Source organism: Petaurus breviceps, unplaced genomic scaffold (assembly GCF_028583685.1).
Source record: "Petaurus breviceps papuanus isolate PSGF00001 unplaced genomic scaffold, PetGlider_PUasm1.0 567, whole genome shotgun sequence".
In the NCBI taxonomy this organism is placed as follows: Eukaryota; Metazoa; Chordata; class Mammalia; order Diprotodontia; family Petauridae; genus Petaurus; species Petaurus breviceps.
The window spans coordinates 237,812-254,421 of record NW_027186383.1 but is presented as its reverse complement, the minus strand read 5'-3'; the positions used below and the strand labels follow the sequence as shown (position 1 = coordinate 254,421).

The 16,610-nt window shown below is 47.5% G+C and overlaps 2 protein-coding genes across 4 annotated transcripts in view; one reads left to right on the top strand and one right to left on the bottom strand.

The window, feature by feature from the left end:
- USP40 (ubiquitin specific peptidase 40) overlaps positions 1-16,610 on the bottom strand; it is a 411,887-nt gene that overhangs the window by 265,088 nt on the left and 130,189 nt on the right. The gene's annotated exons all lie outside the window — the stretch shown is intronic.
- Positions 1-16,610, top strand: part of TRPM8 (transient receptor potential cation channel subfamily M member 8) — a 42,848-nt gene that overhangs the window by 5,733 nt on the left and 20,505 nt on the right. Inside the window, exons 5-11 of the mRNA XM_069103047.1 lie at positions 1,710-1,777; positions 3,157-3,354; positions 7,992-8,094; positions 9,773-9,891; positions 10,766-11,056; positions 14,377-14,472; positions 15,626-15,755. Coding sequence (XP_068959148.1) covers positions 1,710-1,777; positions 3,157-3,354; positions 7,992-8,094; positions 9,773-9,891; positions 10,766-11,056; positions 14,377-14,472; positions 15,626-15,755 — 1,005 coding nt within the window. The remainder of the gene's footprint in view (positions 1-1,709; positions 1,778-3,156; positions 3,355-7,991; positions 8,095-9,772; positions 9,892-10,765; positions 11,057-14,376; positions 14,473-15,625; positions 15,756-16,610) is intronic.

Sequence of the window (16,610 nt, the reverse complement as noted above, 5' to 3'; positions counted from 1 at the left end):
ATTAAAAATTGACCATGCCCAAGAGGCAGCATGGTGCAATGGCAAGAGACCTTGTCCCCCAGAGAAAGACCTGGTTTCATATTTCAGCCTTAGCACTTACTAGTTGTTGGATCCTGGGCAATCTCAAAAGGTCTCAGGAAACTCCTTGACTCAGACAGTTGTGGCCCAAACAATTACTGACCTGCACCAGGAGAGGGCGTTTCCTCATTGGGAATTCCCTATTCTGATGAAATAACACCTGGATTGAAAAAATAAAAAAGATGATTGTGGTGATGATGATGACTATGGTCGTGGTGATAGGAGGAAGGAGAAAAGGGAAGGCAACAAACATTCACAAAGCTCCAGCTATGTGTCAGGTCCTGGCTTAATCACTTTAAAAATATGATCTCATTTGCTCCTCACAAGAACCTTGGAGGGTAGGTGCTGTTATGATCCCCATTTTACATCTGAGGAAACTGAGGCAAACCTAGGTAATGAGTATCTGAGGCTGGATTTGAACCCAGATCTTCCCTACTCCATGTCCAGTGCTCTACACCACCAGTTGCCTCCAAAAATAATAATAACCACAACAATAAAAGTTGAAATTTCTATAGTCCTTTAAGATTTGCAAAACATTTTCCCTGTATTATCTTGAGTCCTGTGTTTAATGCTTAGACAGAGGGGTAAATAGACTCTGCCCACAGAGGGCTTCTGTTCTGCTGGGGGACATGAACATATACACTGGCGAGTCAACACGAAGACCCCACAAAGTCATCTGGAAAGGATCAGAGGCTTCCCCAGAGGCCTTGGGGGGGGGGGGGAAGGTCACTTGAGCTTTGCTTTCATGCCCAGGTATGTTTAGGGGAAAATTGGAAGTATGGAGCTCGAGAGTCTGGCTAGTTGGGGGAGGCTCCCAGGGCAGTCTGCCATACACACATACCATGTCATCTTACTACCCCAGAACGAAGCAGGATCTTTAATAAACCTTGTTTTATTTTGGCCGAAAGGTTTGGGTTGAATTCATTCAGGCAGGACCCACATGTTGCCATTTCAGGGTCTCAGCAGCCCTAAAACTCCACATTTGTAACAAATGTATGTGAAGAAAGCCAGGGAGAAGTGAACTAGTCAGATGGCTTCTCTTGTCCGATTGAATTACATTCAAAACAAGCTTCCTGTTTGGTTTTTTATTCCTCCTTTCTGTTCCAAAGTTGAGCTCCATAAGTAACTTTTTTGCCCTGATTTAATGGTAACTTGCTAACCTTACTATTAAACAGTTCTTTGCTCTGTGACTTTGCACCTGTTTCTTTTTACTTCAGATAATTCATTTTACCATGCCTGGCTGCCCAAACCCAATCCAAGAAGGCTTTATGCTTATCTTTTATTGTCCAATCATTTTTCAGTCATGTGCAACTCGGTGACTCCCTTTGGGTTTTTCTTGGCAGAGATTCTGGAATGGCTTGCCATGTGCTTCTCCAGCTCATTTTATAGATGAGGAAGCTGAGGGTTACGTGACTTGCCCAGGGTCCCACAGTTCCTAAATGTCTGAGGTCAAATTTGAACTCAGGACTTCCTGCCTCCAAGTCCAGCCCTCTCTCCCCTGCAGGGCCACCCCCACTGCCTCATCTCTTTATCTTTTACTCAGACAAACCGAATTGTAAAGGAGCATTGCTTCTGAGTCAGAGAAGATCAGAAATAAAAGAGAAAATGACAGCCTCTCTTCTCTCTCACAGATTCCAACTATGGTGGAAAGATCCCCATCGTGTGTTTCTCCCAAGGAGGCGGAAGGGAGACTCTGAAGGTGAGTCCTGCTTGCGTTCCTGTAGAGCTCGCAGCAGCCAGAGGACCCCATGAGGGGACCTGATGAGGACCTTGGGGGAGGGGGGGCTCCCCATTCCATGCTGGAGCAGCCATCACAGGGGCCAGCAGAGACCTTCCTTCCTCCTCCCTGCACCACAGCTGCCTGTGCGCCACACTTCCAGGGGCTTTGTGGCCCCATCAGAGCATTTGAGTGGCTGAGAATGAGTGTCTGCTGAGAGGCGAATGCAGAGCTGGTAACTTCGCAGGTGTTTTCTAATAACTGTAAGTCTGCAGAAGGCAGCTGTGCTGTCCGAGGGATGGAAGTGCCAGGATACATGCATCTAGGGCTTGAGTAATAAAGTCCATTTACCCATATGAATATAACACCTGATCATCTTTGGGCGTCTGGGCCAAGGCTCACAGCTCTGAGACTTTCCACATCTGTAAAGTGGGAACAGTAACAGCAAGTACTTCACCAAGCTGTTGTGAATGAGATGATGGCCTCCATAAAGTGCTTTGTAAATTTAAAAGCACGATGTAAATAGCACTTATGATTGCTATTATTATTACAGAAGTTGTTCTTTTAAATAATGACTGGCCCTCCAAACCGCCATATTTCATCACTTGGGTACCTGACGCTGAGGACTAGACTGTAGGATGTCATTAATACAGAGACACCCTGCCCCCTCCCCCCAGGAGATTCTCTTGGCCATTGGGGGTCGGAGCCTCCTGCAATTTAGCGTCTGAAAAAATTGCCCAGAGCAGTGAAGGGTGACCAGGGTCATGTGGCCAGACAGGATCAGAGACTGGGCTTGACCTCGAGTCTCCTTGGCTCTGAAGCCAGCTCTCTCTGCACCATACTATGCTGCCTCTTCCTCTGTTATGGGGGGGGGGTTTGAGAACCAACTGACTGTTAAGTGTGGACCCCACAAATTCATTCCGTTCTGACTTTATTATTATTATTATTATTACCATTATTTTATAAAATGAGGAACTTCGGGATAAGCAATAAGTTTTACTGTTCGAAGTGAACAAAATGGCAACATTGAGCCAGTTCTGTGCAGGACGTCAGAGGCCCTATAGGCCAATTCCCTCTTTTGACAGATGAGGAAACTGAGGCACAAGAGGACAATGTCCTTGTCTAAGGTCACAGAACAAGGAGCAGAGCAGGGATTCAAAGGCAGGATCTCAGACTCCAGCCCCCAGGCTGTTTACACTATGATTTTCAGTAGTAGGACACTCCAGGGGTCAGTGGGCGAGAGGCTTCTGTGGCCTTCCTTCTCAGCCTAGTCCCAGCTCTCACTGGACACTCACTGACTCTCGGGCTACTCCTCACCCTGTGCTTCCTCTGATGCCTGGTTTCTCCTTTCAATCTCCAAGGCCATCAATACAGCCATCAAAAATAAAATCCCCTGTGTGGTGGTGGAAGGCTCTGGGCAGATCGCTGATGTCATTGCCAGCCTGATGGAGGGTGAAGACTCCCTGGCATCATCCACAGTTAAAGAAAAGCTCCTCAAGTATTTACCTCGAACCATTTCCCGACTCCCAGAAGAAGAAACTGAAAGCTGGATCCGATGGGTGAGTCAGTACTAAAGGCAATGAGGTTATGGGACGAGACAGGACAAAGAAAAAGCAAAGGGTGGCACAAAGGTAAGTCTCGTGTTCAAGGGAAGCCAGAGACAGAACTTTATGGGAATCCTGCAATGCTTTAAAGTTACAAAAACCAGGATAAAAACATAATTAAAGCTACCTAAGATACTTAAAACTGTGCGGTAGCCTTTTGCCCTGAGGGTATAGTCATCTCTTCTCCCTTTCCCCCTTCATCCCCTTAATAAATAAAAGTCACCAAAGGCCTGGACGGTGAGTACACCCCCACCCCCCAGCCAGTCTTCAGCCCTGCTGCCCTCAAGGGTCCTGGATGATGTCAGTGTCTTCTGGGGCACATTGACCTCCGTTAGCTGTTGCCAAGGCAGCATCATTCCATAGGAGCCTTCATCTGTTTCCCTGAATCCCTCCCAATCATATTTCACTCTTGTAGGGAAATTTGCTCAGCCAATGCCCTATCCTGACTGCCCATTGAGTTCTCAGGTTTGGGGTGTTTTGTTAATCACCAGAAAGAGTGCTCCTATGACTACTGTGTTAAATATTTGGTTGGGTCATTAAATATGGAGCTGGGAGGAATCTTGGAGACACTCTAGTCTGCCCCCCACTTTTTTTTCCAGAGGGGGAAACTGAGTCCCAATTGGCTAGATTACAAGCTCTTTGATGATTTTGTCTTTGTATCCCCTGCCACATGGTAACATGGCTTTCTAAACATGTGATTTCTAAACAAATGACCCAGAGATGTTAAATGACTAATTCAAGGTCAAACATATATCAAGAAAGGAAGGCAGAAGCAAGGTTCAAACTATCCAACCCAACCAATATTTATTGAGCACCTATTGTGTACCAGGCTAAATACTGGAGATACAATTAATAAAATGGCAGTCCCTGTCCTCCAGGAGTTTATGATCTAATGGGAGGAGACAACATACAAAAAGAGGCAGGAAAGGGTCAAGTAAGAATACCAGCCCTGAGGCAGCTGTGGATTTAAAACCAACAAAACAGCAGATGCAGAGGGGAAGAGCTGAGAGAACCCAGTTTCCGGGCTCCATCAGGAAGGCAGAGGGACCAGTCTTCCAGTCCAAGGTGGTGCCAGTCAAGGCTCGAGTGCATGGTGGTGAGATTGGAGCTGATGAGCTTAAGCTGAGAGAGGCATTTTGTTCTGAATAATGGGCTCTGGTTCCTCCAAATTTAACATTGTAGAGACACTGCTCCAGGGTGTCTTCCTGAAGGACTTTTCCCTCCAACAATGAGGAATGCTTTACTTCCCCAGTGATGCTAAAACTGAACCTGGACCTCAAATCGTCCCTCAACATCCACCTATCCATCCATGCATTCATCCAATCAGTCAGTCATCTGTCCATCCACCCACCTACCCATCCATCCATCCATCCATCTATCTATGTGTTCATTCATTCATTCATTCATTCATTCATTCATTCATTCATAAGAGCTTTCTAAGCAGAGTACACGGTCCCTGCTCTTTCGGGAGACATGTAGATATATCGTCTCAAATACTCTGTTTTGATATTTTGTTTTGTTCTCCATACTATCGGCCAGGGGACAGAAAGGTCACAGCAAATAAAAGTAGTGTCGCTTTATTTTTAGAAACACAGATTCCTGACTGAGGCAGCGTCATAATTCTAGAATAACGGCTGCCCTCGGGCTCTCTCTGCGATGGCTGTGTCCCTCTCTTGCCTTACTCTGTCTCCCTGGACCAGAACTGAGTACTTACTGCAATGCCTGTTCTTCCTCTTGTTGCTACAATTTCGAGTTAACAGCCTCAGCTTGTGGATGTTTTCTTTCTCCTTCAGAGCTCTTCTGTCAGGCTCCAGGGGAGCTCCAGCAAAACCTCTGCTCAGTCAGCAGAGAGCTCATGTTCCTCCTGGCTCCTACAGATTTTGCCTGTAAGACGGGGGCTGAACCTGGGCACACACCTAACCTGGCAGCATATCTGTGAAAGAAAGAGCCAGGAAAATGAGGGCTCTAAGCCTTGGACTCCCAAAGGCAGACAATGAGTCATGTTTCCTCCCCAGAATCCCATCACATCATGTCCTACCCATGGGAGGCACAGAACAACTATTTAGGGTTGGTTGATAACGATTGTTTTTAATTAGACTCTATCCTAATAAGATAATTCCTTTTTAGTTTCCTTTCTTAACTTTTATTGATAAGAGAAACTACTTTGGAGTCAGGACAATCTAAATGCAAGTCCCCCTGTTGTCTGTGTGAGCTTGGGTGAGTCTCCTAACTTCTTGATGCTTCAGGCAAATTTCTCATCTTATAATGGCAGAGCAGGTGCCAGCCTGCACTGTTAAGGGAGTCTCTTCTCTGGAGTGCCCAGAAATCAGAGATCAGAAACCAAAATCCTATGACCTTTCCTTTTTACACTCCAGTCATTTTTTTCATAACTCTCCCTGCCTTGAACCAACTGATCCTTTCCTTGCAGCAAAGAAAGCCATTTAATCAAAGCTGACTCCTGGGGGGGGGCATTGCTGGTCTTCACCCTCAGAATGCTCCCTGTTTATGAGTTTCCTCCAAGGTCCTGCCCTGCCCCCTGTTCTCTTCACTCTCCATATTCTTTCTTGGTGACCTCGTCAGCACCGTTATCACCTATACACAACTATAGTATCTCACCTGAGCTTCACTCCTGGCATCCTGATCTACCCCTAAATGTTTGGAGCTGCCTAGCCCATGGATACTCAGAACAGATCTCATTTCTTTTCCAAACCTCTCTATTCCTGTTGAGGGCACCCCAACCTTCCAGCGTCCCAGCTTAACCCCCCAAATTATCCTCAGCTCCTCACTCTTCCTCACCTCACAAACTCAACCATTGATCAAAGTCATGTCATTTTGGGAGAATGACTTTAGTGCAAGAATGGACCCTAAGTCTAGAGAACCAGAGGCATGCCACCCACTCCCCGTCAGATGGGTCAGAGACTCAAAACACAGAATGACACATATTTTGGGACATGATCGACGAAGGAATTTGTTTTGCTTAACTAAACATAATTATTATAAGTGTTCTTTCTTTTCTATTGGAGAGGAGAGAGGAAGGGAAAAAATCCATATTTGTCTTGAAAAAATTATCAAGTTTAAAAAACATATTTAGCTCTGAGCGAAGGTGTCTATTGGTAGGTCTAATAAAAGAAAATACATTGATTGAAAAAGAATTGTCATTTCTACCTCAGCATCTTTCACATATGCTGCCCCCCATCTCTTCTCTGACCCTGCCCCCACCTTGGTATAAGCCCTCAATGCCTCTCACCTGGCCCAGCAATAGCTGCTGGGGGAGGGGAAGAGGGGTCTGCCTACCTCAGGTCTCCTCCACCATTCAGTTCCTCCTCCACACAAAAGCCAAAGTGACTTTCTAGCTTTCTAGTAAGGGTCTATCCTTGTCACTCCCATGCTCAGTATATTCTGGTGACTTCCTATCATCTCTAGGATCAAATCTAAACTCTTCTGTTTGGCATTTAAATCTCTTTGCATCTTGACTCCATCCTGCTTTTTCCAGCCCTACTGCCTTCCTCGCAGCATGCCAGCTTCTTTACAAGACTCCACGTCCCATCTCCAGACCTCCACACTGGTTGCCCAGCATGCCTGGAATGGTCCTCCTCTTCCTTCTCTTCTTCCTCCTCACCTCTAATGCAACTTGCTTCAAGGGCCAACTTCTGTGAGAAGCCCTTCCTGGTGTCCCCCCACTCCTGGTGCCCTCCTCCCTCACAATGTAGCCTTGATCCACTTTCCCTGAATTTTGTCAGTCCCTCTATGTGCATTTTGTCTCCCCATCATCAGGACTATTTCCTCTTTGTCTTTGTTTATTCAGCACCTCGAACAGTGCCTGGAACAAGGAGGTGCTTACCAAATGCTCATTGATCGATTCACTCCTAAGCATTGCTTCAGAGTGCTCCTGGGTCTTGCCTAGAAAATACTTGTGTTCCCACTCCACAAAGAGCAGCCACTTGGAAGAGCTTTGTTTGGTTCTTTTTACTGTTGTCTCTGCTTTTTACATCCCAGTTGTTTCTCCTATACTGCCCATCTCCCCACATTGAACTCTCAGTGAAAAGACAAATATTTAAGCAAAGCCGAACAACAAGGGCTGCATCTGACGGCGGAGCCCACATTCTCCCTCTGGGGTCCTTGCCCAGCCTCTGACTTCCATGGGAGGCAACATTTACTGGCACGTGCCCATTCTTAATACTGTGTGTGTCCATGGTCATTAAGCTTGAAAGCTGAGCAGCACGGGGCAAAATTGGGAAGCCAACATTATAAGTCACGTATAGGAGAGAATGATTCCAGTTAGTCCCATGAGCATCTTGCAGTATATCTACAATGTCCCAGGTATTATGTGAATGGTGGCCCCTCCCCTCAAGGAGCTTACAGATCAATCTCCACATACTGTGTGTAAGCATGACAACAGGGATTCTTGCATATGTTGCTCATCTCTAAAGTGGGCCAGAAAGGTCCTAGTCCACAAAGAGATGGGGAGGGAGAGACAGAGATAGAAAGACAGAGGGAGAGAGAGGGGGAGGGAGGGAGGGAGGGAGGGAGAGAACCAGCCCGATCAACACCAAGCTCTGTTTACATATGTTTTTATTTTGAAATTTTGGCAGCTCAAAGAAATCCTCGAAAACCCTCACCTGCTGACAGTTATTAAGATGGAAGAAGCTGGGGATGAAATCGTGAGCAATGCCATCTCCTACGCTCTCTACAAAGGTGAGGAGATCCTCCTGCTCACCACAAATGTTGACTTGGGGCTGCTTTGCCCACAGCCTTCACACGGGAAATTTGGGTCTGGAGTGGAGGTAATTGAAGAACAGAGAACCTGGCACCTTTCTGTGGGGTTACAGTTTGTGGGGGCTAGAGCAAGGAAAACCTTGTGTAGCATTCTCCAATGCCACCCTTCTACCCCATGTCAGCACACCACCCAGGAGCCTGTGAATTCCGGTATGCTACCAAGACTTCACCTCTATGCGACTCCGCTTTCTCTGTAAGATAGTGATGTCCCCGCTTGCTTCCCAAGGTTATTATGAGGATTAGATGAGATGGCATGTGTAAAGTGCTTAACGTGGTGCCTGGCACACAGTAGGTGCCATATGAATGTACATTCCCTTCCCTTCTCTCACCTCAGTCTCCTCCTCTGTAAGATGGGGATATTTTCCTAGCTCATAAGTTTCTTTTACAAACACCAATGATCTGTCTCAAATTAAAATGACCATCATTGCTATAAGCGATTCAAAGAGGTGGCTTTCCTACCATGAAGGAACCCTCCCTTGACTCCTGTTCTTGGCACCCCCAGCCCCAGCACAGGGCAGAGCCGCCTGCTCTTTATCTAACGAGGTCGGCCTGGAGACATATGAGGGGAGAGATGAAAGGGACAAAGCATGTCTGCTGTGCAGTTCACCAGCCCGTTAATGCCTCTTCTGGCCACTAGCATCTGCAACCCCAGGCTAATGTAACCTCCTTAAAGACAGAGATAGGTTTCTGTATCTTAAGTGCCTTGCACACCGTTGGTGCTCAATAAATGCTTATTAGATGCTGAATGGAGTCGCCACATGTATCTGGAACAAGCATTAAAGATGAGCTTGGTAAATTCTGCAGGCTTTTGAATGACCCTCATGACTCCCTGGCACAGAGACCAATCTTACAAAAAGTCTCCATAAATGTTCACCCAGTGATGCACCCAGGTGCAAGTCTTGGAAGTGTCATGGGACTGAGGCCTGTCAGGGCTCCAGATTGTGTAAGTCAGAGGCGCCAAATGTGCTGCCCTGCTGCCCGATCATGGTGACCCTCCCAAGTGTGACCCCAGCTAGGTCAAGTGTCATTGGGAGGTATTCAACCAAATAACCAAAGTACAACAAAGCATAGCTAATGTTAACTTGAGGTTTTCTAGGTCAATATGTGCTCACAGGGATCCTTACAGACAGTTTAGTGCCCCCTCCTCCCATTACACACCACTGATCTAGGTGAACTCCTTAGATCACTTTCCAATGAGGCCTATGGAGGCAAAGCCACAATGATCATGGGATCTTAAGATCATGGGTTTGGAGCTGGAAGGGGCCTTAGAAATCATCTCATCTAAGGCCTCCTTTTACAGGCTGGGAAACTGAGGTCTTGGGAGGCCAAGTGACTAAGCAAGGAACTGAGATTCAAACCCAAGTCCTCTGGCCACACATCCATTGCTTTGGAGGCTAGCACCCATGGCACATCAGATAGCACTGCCACCACGTGCATTGTCACGTTTGGGGCCTGAGAGCAAAGTTTGAATGTAGGGATAGACTAAAGATCACCATCTGTCCCCACGGGCCCAGGTAGCTACTGCAGGCAAACCCAAACAAGCCCCCTAACACCTCAGCCTTTGTTTGTTTTCACCCTGCCTCCCTCTCTCTGCCAGCCTTCAGCACCAATGAACAGGAGAAGGACAACTGGAATGGCCAGCTGAAGCTGCTGCTGGAGTGGAACCAGCTGGACCTGGCCAACGAGGAAATCTTCACCAATGACCGCAGATGGGAGGTGAGGAAGAAGCCAGTCAGGAAGATGACGGGGCCACTGCCAAGCCTGCTCCAGGAAGGGGGGGGGAGGGAATCTTAAAGACCTCTCCATTCGGGTTCACCAAAGTCATGGTCAAGGAGAGCAGGAGGGCATTTACAAATGCAACTGCAATGGCGCTGTCTCAAGTCCTGAGCCCTGATCCCTAGGCTTGGGGTCATGTCTTTCTCCTTCCTTAGCTGCCAGCTTCCTGGAAGCTAGGGGATGCACTTGAGTTCAGATTCAGCCTCAGACATCTACTGTGTGGTCCTAGAAAAGTCACTGAACCTTTGTCTGCCTTGGTTTCCTCAACTGTAAAGTGGGAATCTTTTTCATTTATCTATTTATTTATTTTTTATATAGTTTTTTAGTTTTCAACATTCAGTTTTATAAGATTTTGAGTTCTAAATTCCCCCCCCCCAAGATGGCATGCAATCTGATGTAGGCTATACATATACAATCTTATTAAACATATTTCCACATTAGTCATGTTGTAAAAGAAGAATCAGAACAAAAGGGAAAAACAAAAAAGACGTGAAAATTGTCTGTTTTGATCTGCATTCAGACTCCAATGTTCTTTCTCTGGATGTGGATGACATTTTCCATTGTGAGTCTTTTGGAATTGTATTAGATCCTTGCATTGCTGAGAAGAGCTAAGTCTGTCGAGGTCAGTCATTGCACACTGTGACTGCTACTGTGTACAATGTTCTCCTGGTTCTGCTCATAAAATGGGGTCTTACTAGCACCTGCCTCCCAGAGTGATTGCAGAAGCACATGAACTAATATTTGTAAAGTACTTAGCACAGCACCTGGTATACAGTAGGTGGTAACTAATGCTCCTTCCCTCTTCCATTGCCAGTCTGCTGACCTTCAGGACGTCATGTTCTCAGCCCTGGTGAAGGACAGACCCAAGTTTGTCCGCCTCTTCCTGGAAAATGGCCTAAACCTTAGGAAGTTTCTCACCAATGATGTCCTCACTGAACTCTTCTCCAACAACTTCAGCAGCCTTGTGTACCGCAACCTGCAGATTGCCAAGAACTCCTACAATGATGCACTACTCACCTTTGTCTGGAAACTGGTGGCAAACTTCCGAAGAGGGTACAGGAAGGAAGACAGGAGCAGCAGGGAAGATCTGGATATCGAGCTCCAGGTGAGAGATAGGCAGAGTAGCCAGCTGGAAGCCAAGGGTTTTTCTGACACCCTCGAAAAAGCAAATTAAAATCCAGCATCTTAGGGCGGCTAGGTGGCGCAGTGAGTAAGAGTGCCAGCCCCAGTGTCAGGAGACCCAGGATCGGTTCCAGCCTCAGATACTTGGCACCCACACAAAAATAACTGGCTGTGTAATCTTAAGCAAGTTACTTAACCCCAATTGCTTAAAAAAAATCCAGCATCTTCAGATGCATTTGGTGTATTTGGTGAAGGTGCTGGTGACTCTGTCCTTTCCTATCCCACTGACCTTGGGCAAGTTGCTGAGCCACACATTCCAGTTACTGCCAAGGTCACTTCCAGGTCAAACGTAGATGGGTGGGCTGTGCCTCGGTGCCTGTGTGGCCTTGGATCTACCCAGAGGTCAATAATCAGCTTCCAAAAGAGTGTTGATAGGCTGGAGCCCCAGACTGAATTTACTATGATGGGATTCAATGGGGACTAATGTAGTCTTAAATTTGGGCACAAAAACAGCAACTTCACAGTAGGAAATGGGGAAACAAAGTTAGAAGATCTTTTTTTTGCTTTTTGGAGGGCAATTGGGGTTAAGTGACTTGCCCAAGGTCACAGGCTGGTTTTTGTGTTAAGTGTCTGAAGCCAGAATTGAACTCAAGTCCTCCTGACTCCAGGGCTGGTGCTTTACTCACTGCGCCACCTAGCCACCCCAGGAAGATCTTCTGATTAATATCTGGTGGCTTAATCTATTACAAGCTCCATCAGAGTGAGCAAAAGGCATGACTTAATGCAAGCTCAGGCTGCCTTGAGGGGGTCAGAGCTTCCAGGAAGAGGGAGGAGATAGACCATTGTTCTGCCCTCTGCCTGCTCAGACCTGGCTGAAGGACCCTGCATTCCTTTCTGGGTTTCATGGTTTAAGGAGGACGTTGATGATCTGAAGAGGGTCCCAAGGAGGATGACCAGGTTGGGCTTGCAGTCCCATACTCTGTGAACATCTTTGAGTCCGGGCTGCATGAGAATCTGTTGAAGGAAGTGGAGACGTTTAGCCAGGAGAGGAGACAGTGGGGGAGGGGGGAATAAAAACTGTCTTCAAGCATTTGAAGGTTGATTCAATATCATTATTGTCATCATCATGAGAGCCTATTTGTTGGGCACTGAGCTTCACAAAGAGCTTTACTGTTACCTCATTGATTGATAGATTCTTTTGGGCCCTAAAGAACAGAGTCAGGAATAAGGGGTGACTGTTGTAAAGAAATTTATGTTGGATTTCAGGAACCGTACTCCCGCCCTGCCATGAGAGCTGTCCTCTGATGGCTGCCTGGAGCAGCAGCATCCTGCCCTTCACTAGAGGCTGTCCAACCACTCCTTGGTATTTGGAGCGGTGTTTCATTTAATGTGTGGTTGGACTCCACGGCTGAGAAGGGCTCCCCTAGCTCCTGTGATTCTGTGCTCTTTCTGCTGCTTTCATTTCTTCCAAAACTAGTTAGCAGGTCTCTGATGGGCTGGACTAGGTGATGTCTGTGTCCCTGGCACATTCTGGTTCTATGATCCTAAGATCTTCCCTGGCTCCTTCTAGTCTTTGATCTATTTGGGCTCGATGACTAGCCTGGACAATCTGTAGAAGCAAACTGACTCCTAAGCTTACACAGGGAAGGATCATTCTTAACCTGATCTTTTTCATGAATGGCTTCGTGGAGAACACGGCAGCTTAATTCTGCCTCCCTTTACCTTAGTCTCACTTTATGCTGAGACAAGAACTGGAAGTCTGCCCCCCCCCCCACCGCCCCCGATCCATCAATGAGTGACTAGTTTTCACAGTGTTGATAAGAAAGAAAAAAAAACACCACGATTTTAAATTGTGATTTAAAAAAAAAAACTGTGATAAAAACCCAGAAAGACCTAGGTTCAAATCTTGCCTCTGAAATACACTGGGTGTAACCCCCAAGGGGTCACAAGACCTCTCAGTGTCCCAGGAACCTTACTAAGACTGCAAGCTGTAGAGCGGGAGCTGGTCTTCGTTGGGAGAGGGAGTTTCCTATACCAAAGAGATCACAGGTCTTGGGGGGAGGAGTGAAGGTAGAGCAGAACCAAAAGGTGGTGGCTTCTAAGCTTGGGAAACCCCAACTCGTGTTACTCAAGGGGGCTTTCTCAGAGACCCCTAGATTGCTTTGCTTCACACAGAAATCAAAACCCTAACTTCCATTTTCTCCACATTTTCAGCTTGGGTGCACAAGCTCTGTGGTTGATGTGGGATCAATGATTCAGTGTCCCTTTACACCCCATCACACTGGGAGTCCTGGAAAAGCTAATGTGACCTTGGGCTGCATTCCTTCTAGGAATAAGGAGGTGACATCCATCCACTGCTATGGTCAGACCCCATTTGGGATGTTGAGGGTAGTTCTGGGCACCCTAGTGTGAGAGGATCACTGATGTTAGAGTGCCCAGGTCACACAAGATGTAGAAGGACCTCAAGTCCATTCCATATAAGGATGGGTTGAAGAAACAAGAGGCATATAGTCCAAAAAAGGGCAGTGGGAGAGGAAGGGATATGATGGCTGACTTCAGGTACTTAAGAGGTCACCCTGTGGGGGGTGGGGGCGGGAAAGATTTGTCCTTTTCTGCTTTGCCCCCACAAGCAGAACTAGGGGCAACGGAGGGCCAGCCATTTCAGCCTTGACACCAGGAAAAACTTCCTAAAATTTTGAGCTATCGCAAAGTAAAGTGGTCTGTCTCCTTTGGCATGTCTCAAGTGAAGGCTGAATATCTCTTTTCCATCCCCCATAAATTACTTTGCATATATTTTGCTCTGCTTTTCAGTGTGAATGCCATTTCCCCATCCCTTTCCCCAGGAGAATGTAAGCACCTTGAGGGCAGAGTCTGTTCAATTTTTTTCTTTCTATGCCCAGAAGCTAGGCACAGGGTCTGGAACGCAGGAGCAGGAGGTTCTTAACAGATTCTTGCTGAGTGAATGAGTGAGCACTCAGTAGGTTTATAGAGGTGGGAGATTTTGGAGGGGTCTGGGCTGGACTAATCAGCCACGGCTCCCGTATTCCTCCTGCTTCTAATATTCTTTGATTCTGTGACTTACCTGCCATGTTACTGAGATCAAACCGCTGCTGTGCTTTTACGGATTCCTTTCTTCAAATTGCATAGCCCTCCAAGCAGGGATCACTTTCCTGAGGGTTCTTGGGCCTCATTTGTCATTTTTAGAGTGAAGCAGATGTGAGTTCGAGGCTGATACTTGTCGGCACACATAACATCATTCCCCTCCCTCAGTGCTGACGGATGTCCTCCTTCTCTTTCTCTCAGGATGTGTCTCCAATTACAAGACACCCCCTGCAAGCCCTGTTCATCTGGGCCATTCTGCAGAACAAGAAGGAGCTCTCCAAGGTCATCTGGGAGCAGGTAAGAGCTCTCCTCCCCTCGGCCATTCCCCTCTCTGGCTTTCCCAGGGCCTGGGTCCCACTCCCAACATTTTCATCAATGAAATGATGTGTGTGTCTGGCAGAAGGACATCTTCTAAGCGACAGCTCCCACACACAGTCCTTCCTCTTGGACTTATTACCATGTGACCTTGGGCAAGCCACTGCATGCCCCTGGGCCTCAGTTTCCTCATCTGTAAATGAAGGAACTAGACTAGATACCTGCCGAAGTTCCTCCTGGCTCTGAATGTATGCTTTTATAATCCCATGAGCCTGCACAACTGCATGCAGAAATCAAATGTCATTGGAGAGGCAGAGAATACCTGGGTAGAGGATCGGATAGGCCAGTGGTTTGCCTCACATTCCTGCTCTCTTCTTCCTTGTCTCCCTTTTTTGGCCTGCCCTGTGCTATGGTCACTGTGGTCCTCTTGAGACATTCCCTCCCCTGAGGCCAGACAGAAGCTTGTGTGTAAAATGAGCTAGACTGTGTCATGAGTGGAAAGGGAGCTCCGAGGTCATGAGGGCCAACACTGCCATTTTACTAGTGAGGAAACTGAGGCTCACACATATTAAGGTACTTTCCCCAAGGTCCCCAAAGGAGGAAGCAGCAGAGCTGGGCCTGAGCCCACACGAGTCCTCTCTCCCATAAACCTCTCAGTGTCCAGCTCCAGTTCACACCTGTATTAATGGGTAGGTTTCAAGTGATGGAGAGGAAATGGTAGAACAAAGACCCAGGAACAGGAAAGCACAGACATGCTCATGAAATGTTTGGCTAAAGAGTGAGGCACACATTGGGGGGAGGGTCAGCAGGGCCACATGATCAAGGGTCTTGAACACTGGGAGGCGTTCTAGCAGTGACCCATCACTCCCCAGCTGGCCTTCAGTTGATTGGTGGTTAGTGCTGCACTCAGTGCTCTGGACTTGGAGTCAGCGAAGCCTGAAGCTAATTCCTGCTTCAGACCTTTTCTGGCTGTGTGACTTTGGGCAAGCCATGTGATCTCTTTAACCCTCAGTTTCCTCATCTATGAAATGGAAATAATAATGGCACCTCCCCCCCCCCCCCCGAGACGTGGCTGTGAAGCCCTTGGCAAACCGGGTATCAGACCGGGGGCTGACATGTCCTGCTCCTTCCACAGACCAGGGGGTGCACTCTGGCAGCCCTGGGAGCCAGCAAGTTGCTGAAGACCCTCGCCAAGGTGAAAAATGACATCAACGCCGCAGGGGAGTCTGAAGAGCTGGCAAATGAGTACGAGACTCGTGCTGTGGGTGAGTGGCCAAGGAGAGAGGGTCCCAGCCCAGGGCAGCAAGAGCACCAGGCGCCAGCAGCGCTGTCCGGGCTTGTGGCTCTCCTCTGCTCCTGTGAGACAGAGACAACCCCGCATGCCAGGTCACTGGCCCATGCCCGCAGAGGCCATCCTCGGCCCTTCCTTCTGCCATTTGGTGCTGTGTTTCCCACTCTCCCAGAATTCTGGTCTCAAAGCAGATTAGCAATCACTCACCACTGCCCAGTCTCAGTGTGACTGGGAGACCTGGTGACCGATCTCACCAAGGGCATCTCTTACTCTCTCCCTACTTATCCTGACCATTAATCTACTGTTAGCCATTCTTCTTCTGAGTTTTCTTGTCCAAAAGTCATCTCTCTTTGTCTCTGTTTCTCTCTCCATCTCTTTCTTTATCCCTTTCTCTGTTCCCCTCACTGTCTTCTCTGCTTCTGCATTTTTCTGTTTCCATCTCTTTTCTTCTCTCTCCCTCCTTCCCTCCCTCTCTCTGTCTCTGTTTCTCCTTCTCTCTCTCTGTCTCTCTCTCTGTGTCTCCCTCTGTCTCTGTCTCTCTCCTTCTCTCTCTCTGTCTCTCTGTCTGTCTGTCTCTCTCTGTCTCTGTCTCTCTGTCTCTGTCTCTGTCTCTGTCTCTCTCTCTCTCTGTCTGTCTGTCTGTCTCTCTGTCTCTGTCTCTGTCTCTCTCTCTGTCTCTGTCTCTGTCTCTGTCTCTCTCTCTGTCTCTGTCTCTGTCTCTCTGTCTGTGTCTCTGTCTGTGTCTCTGTCTCTCTGTCTGTGTCTCTGTCTCTGTCTCTGTCTCTGTCTCTTTCTCTCTCTCTCTCTCTCTCTCTCTCTCTCTCTCTCT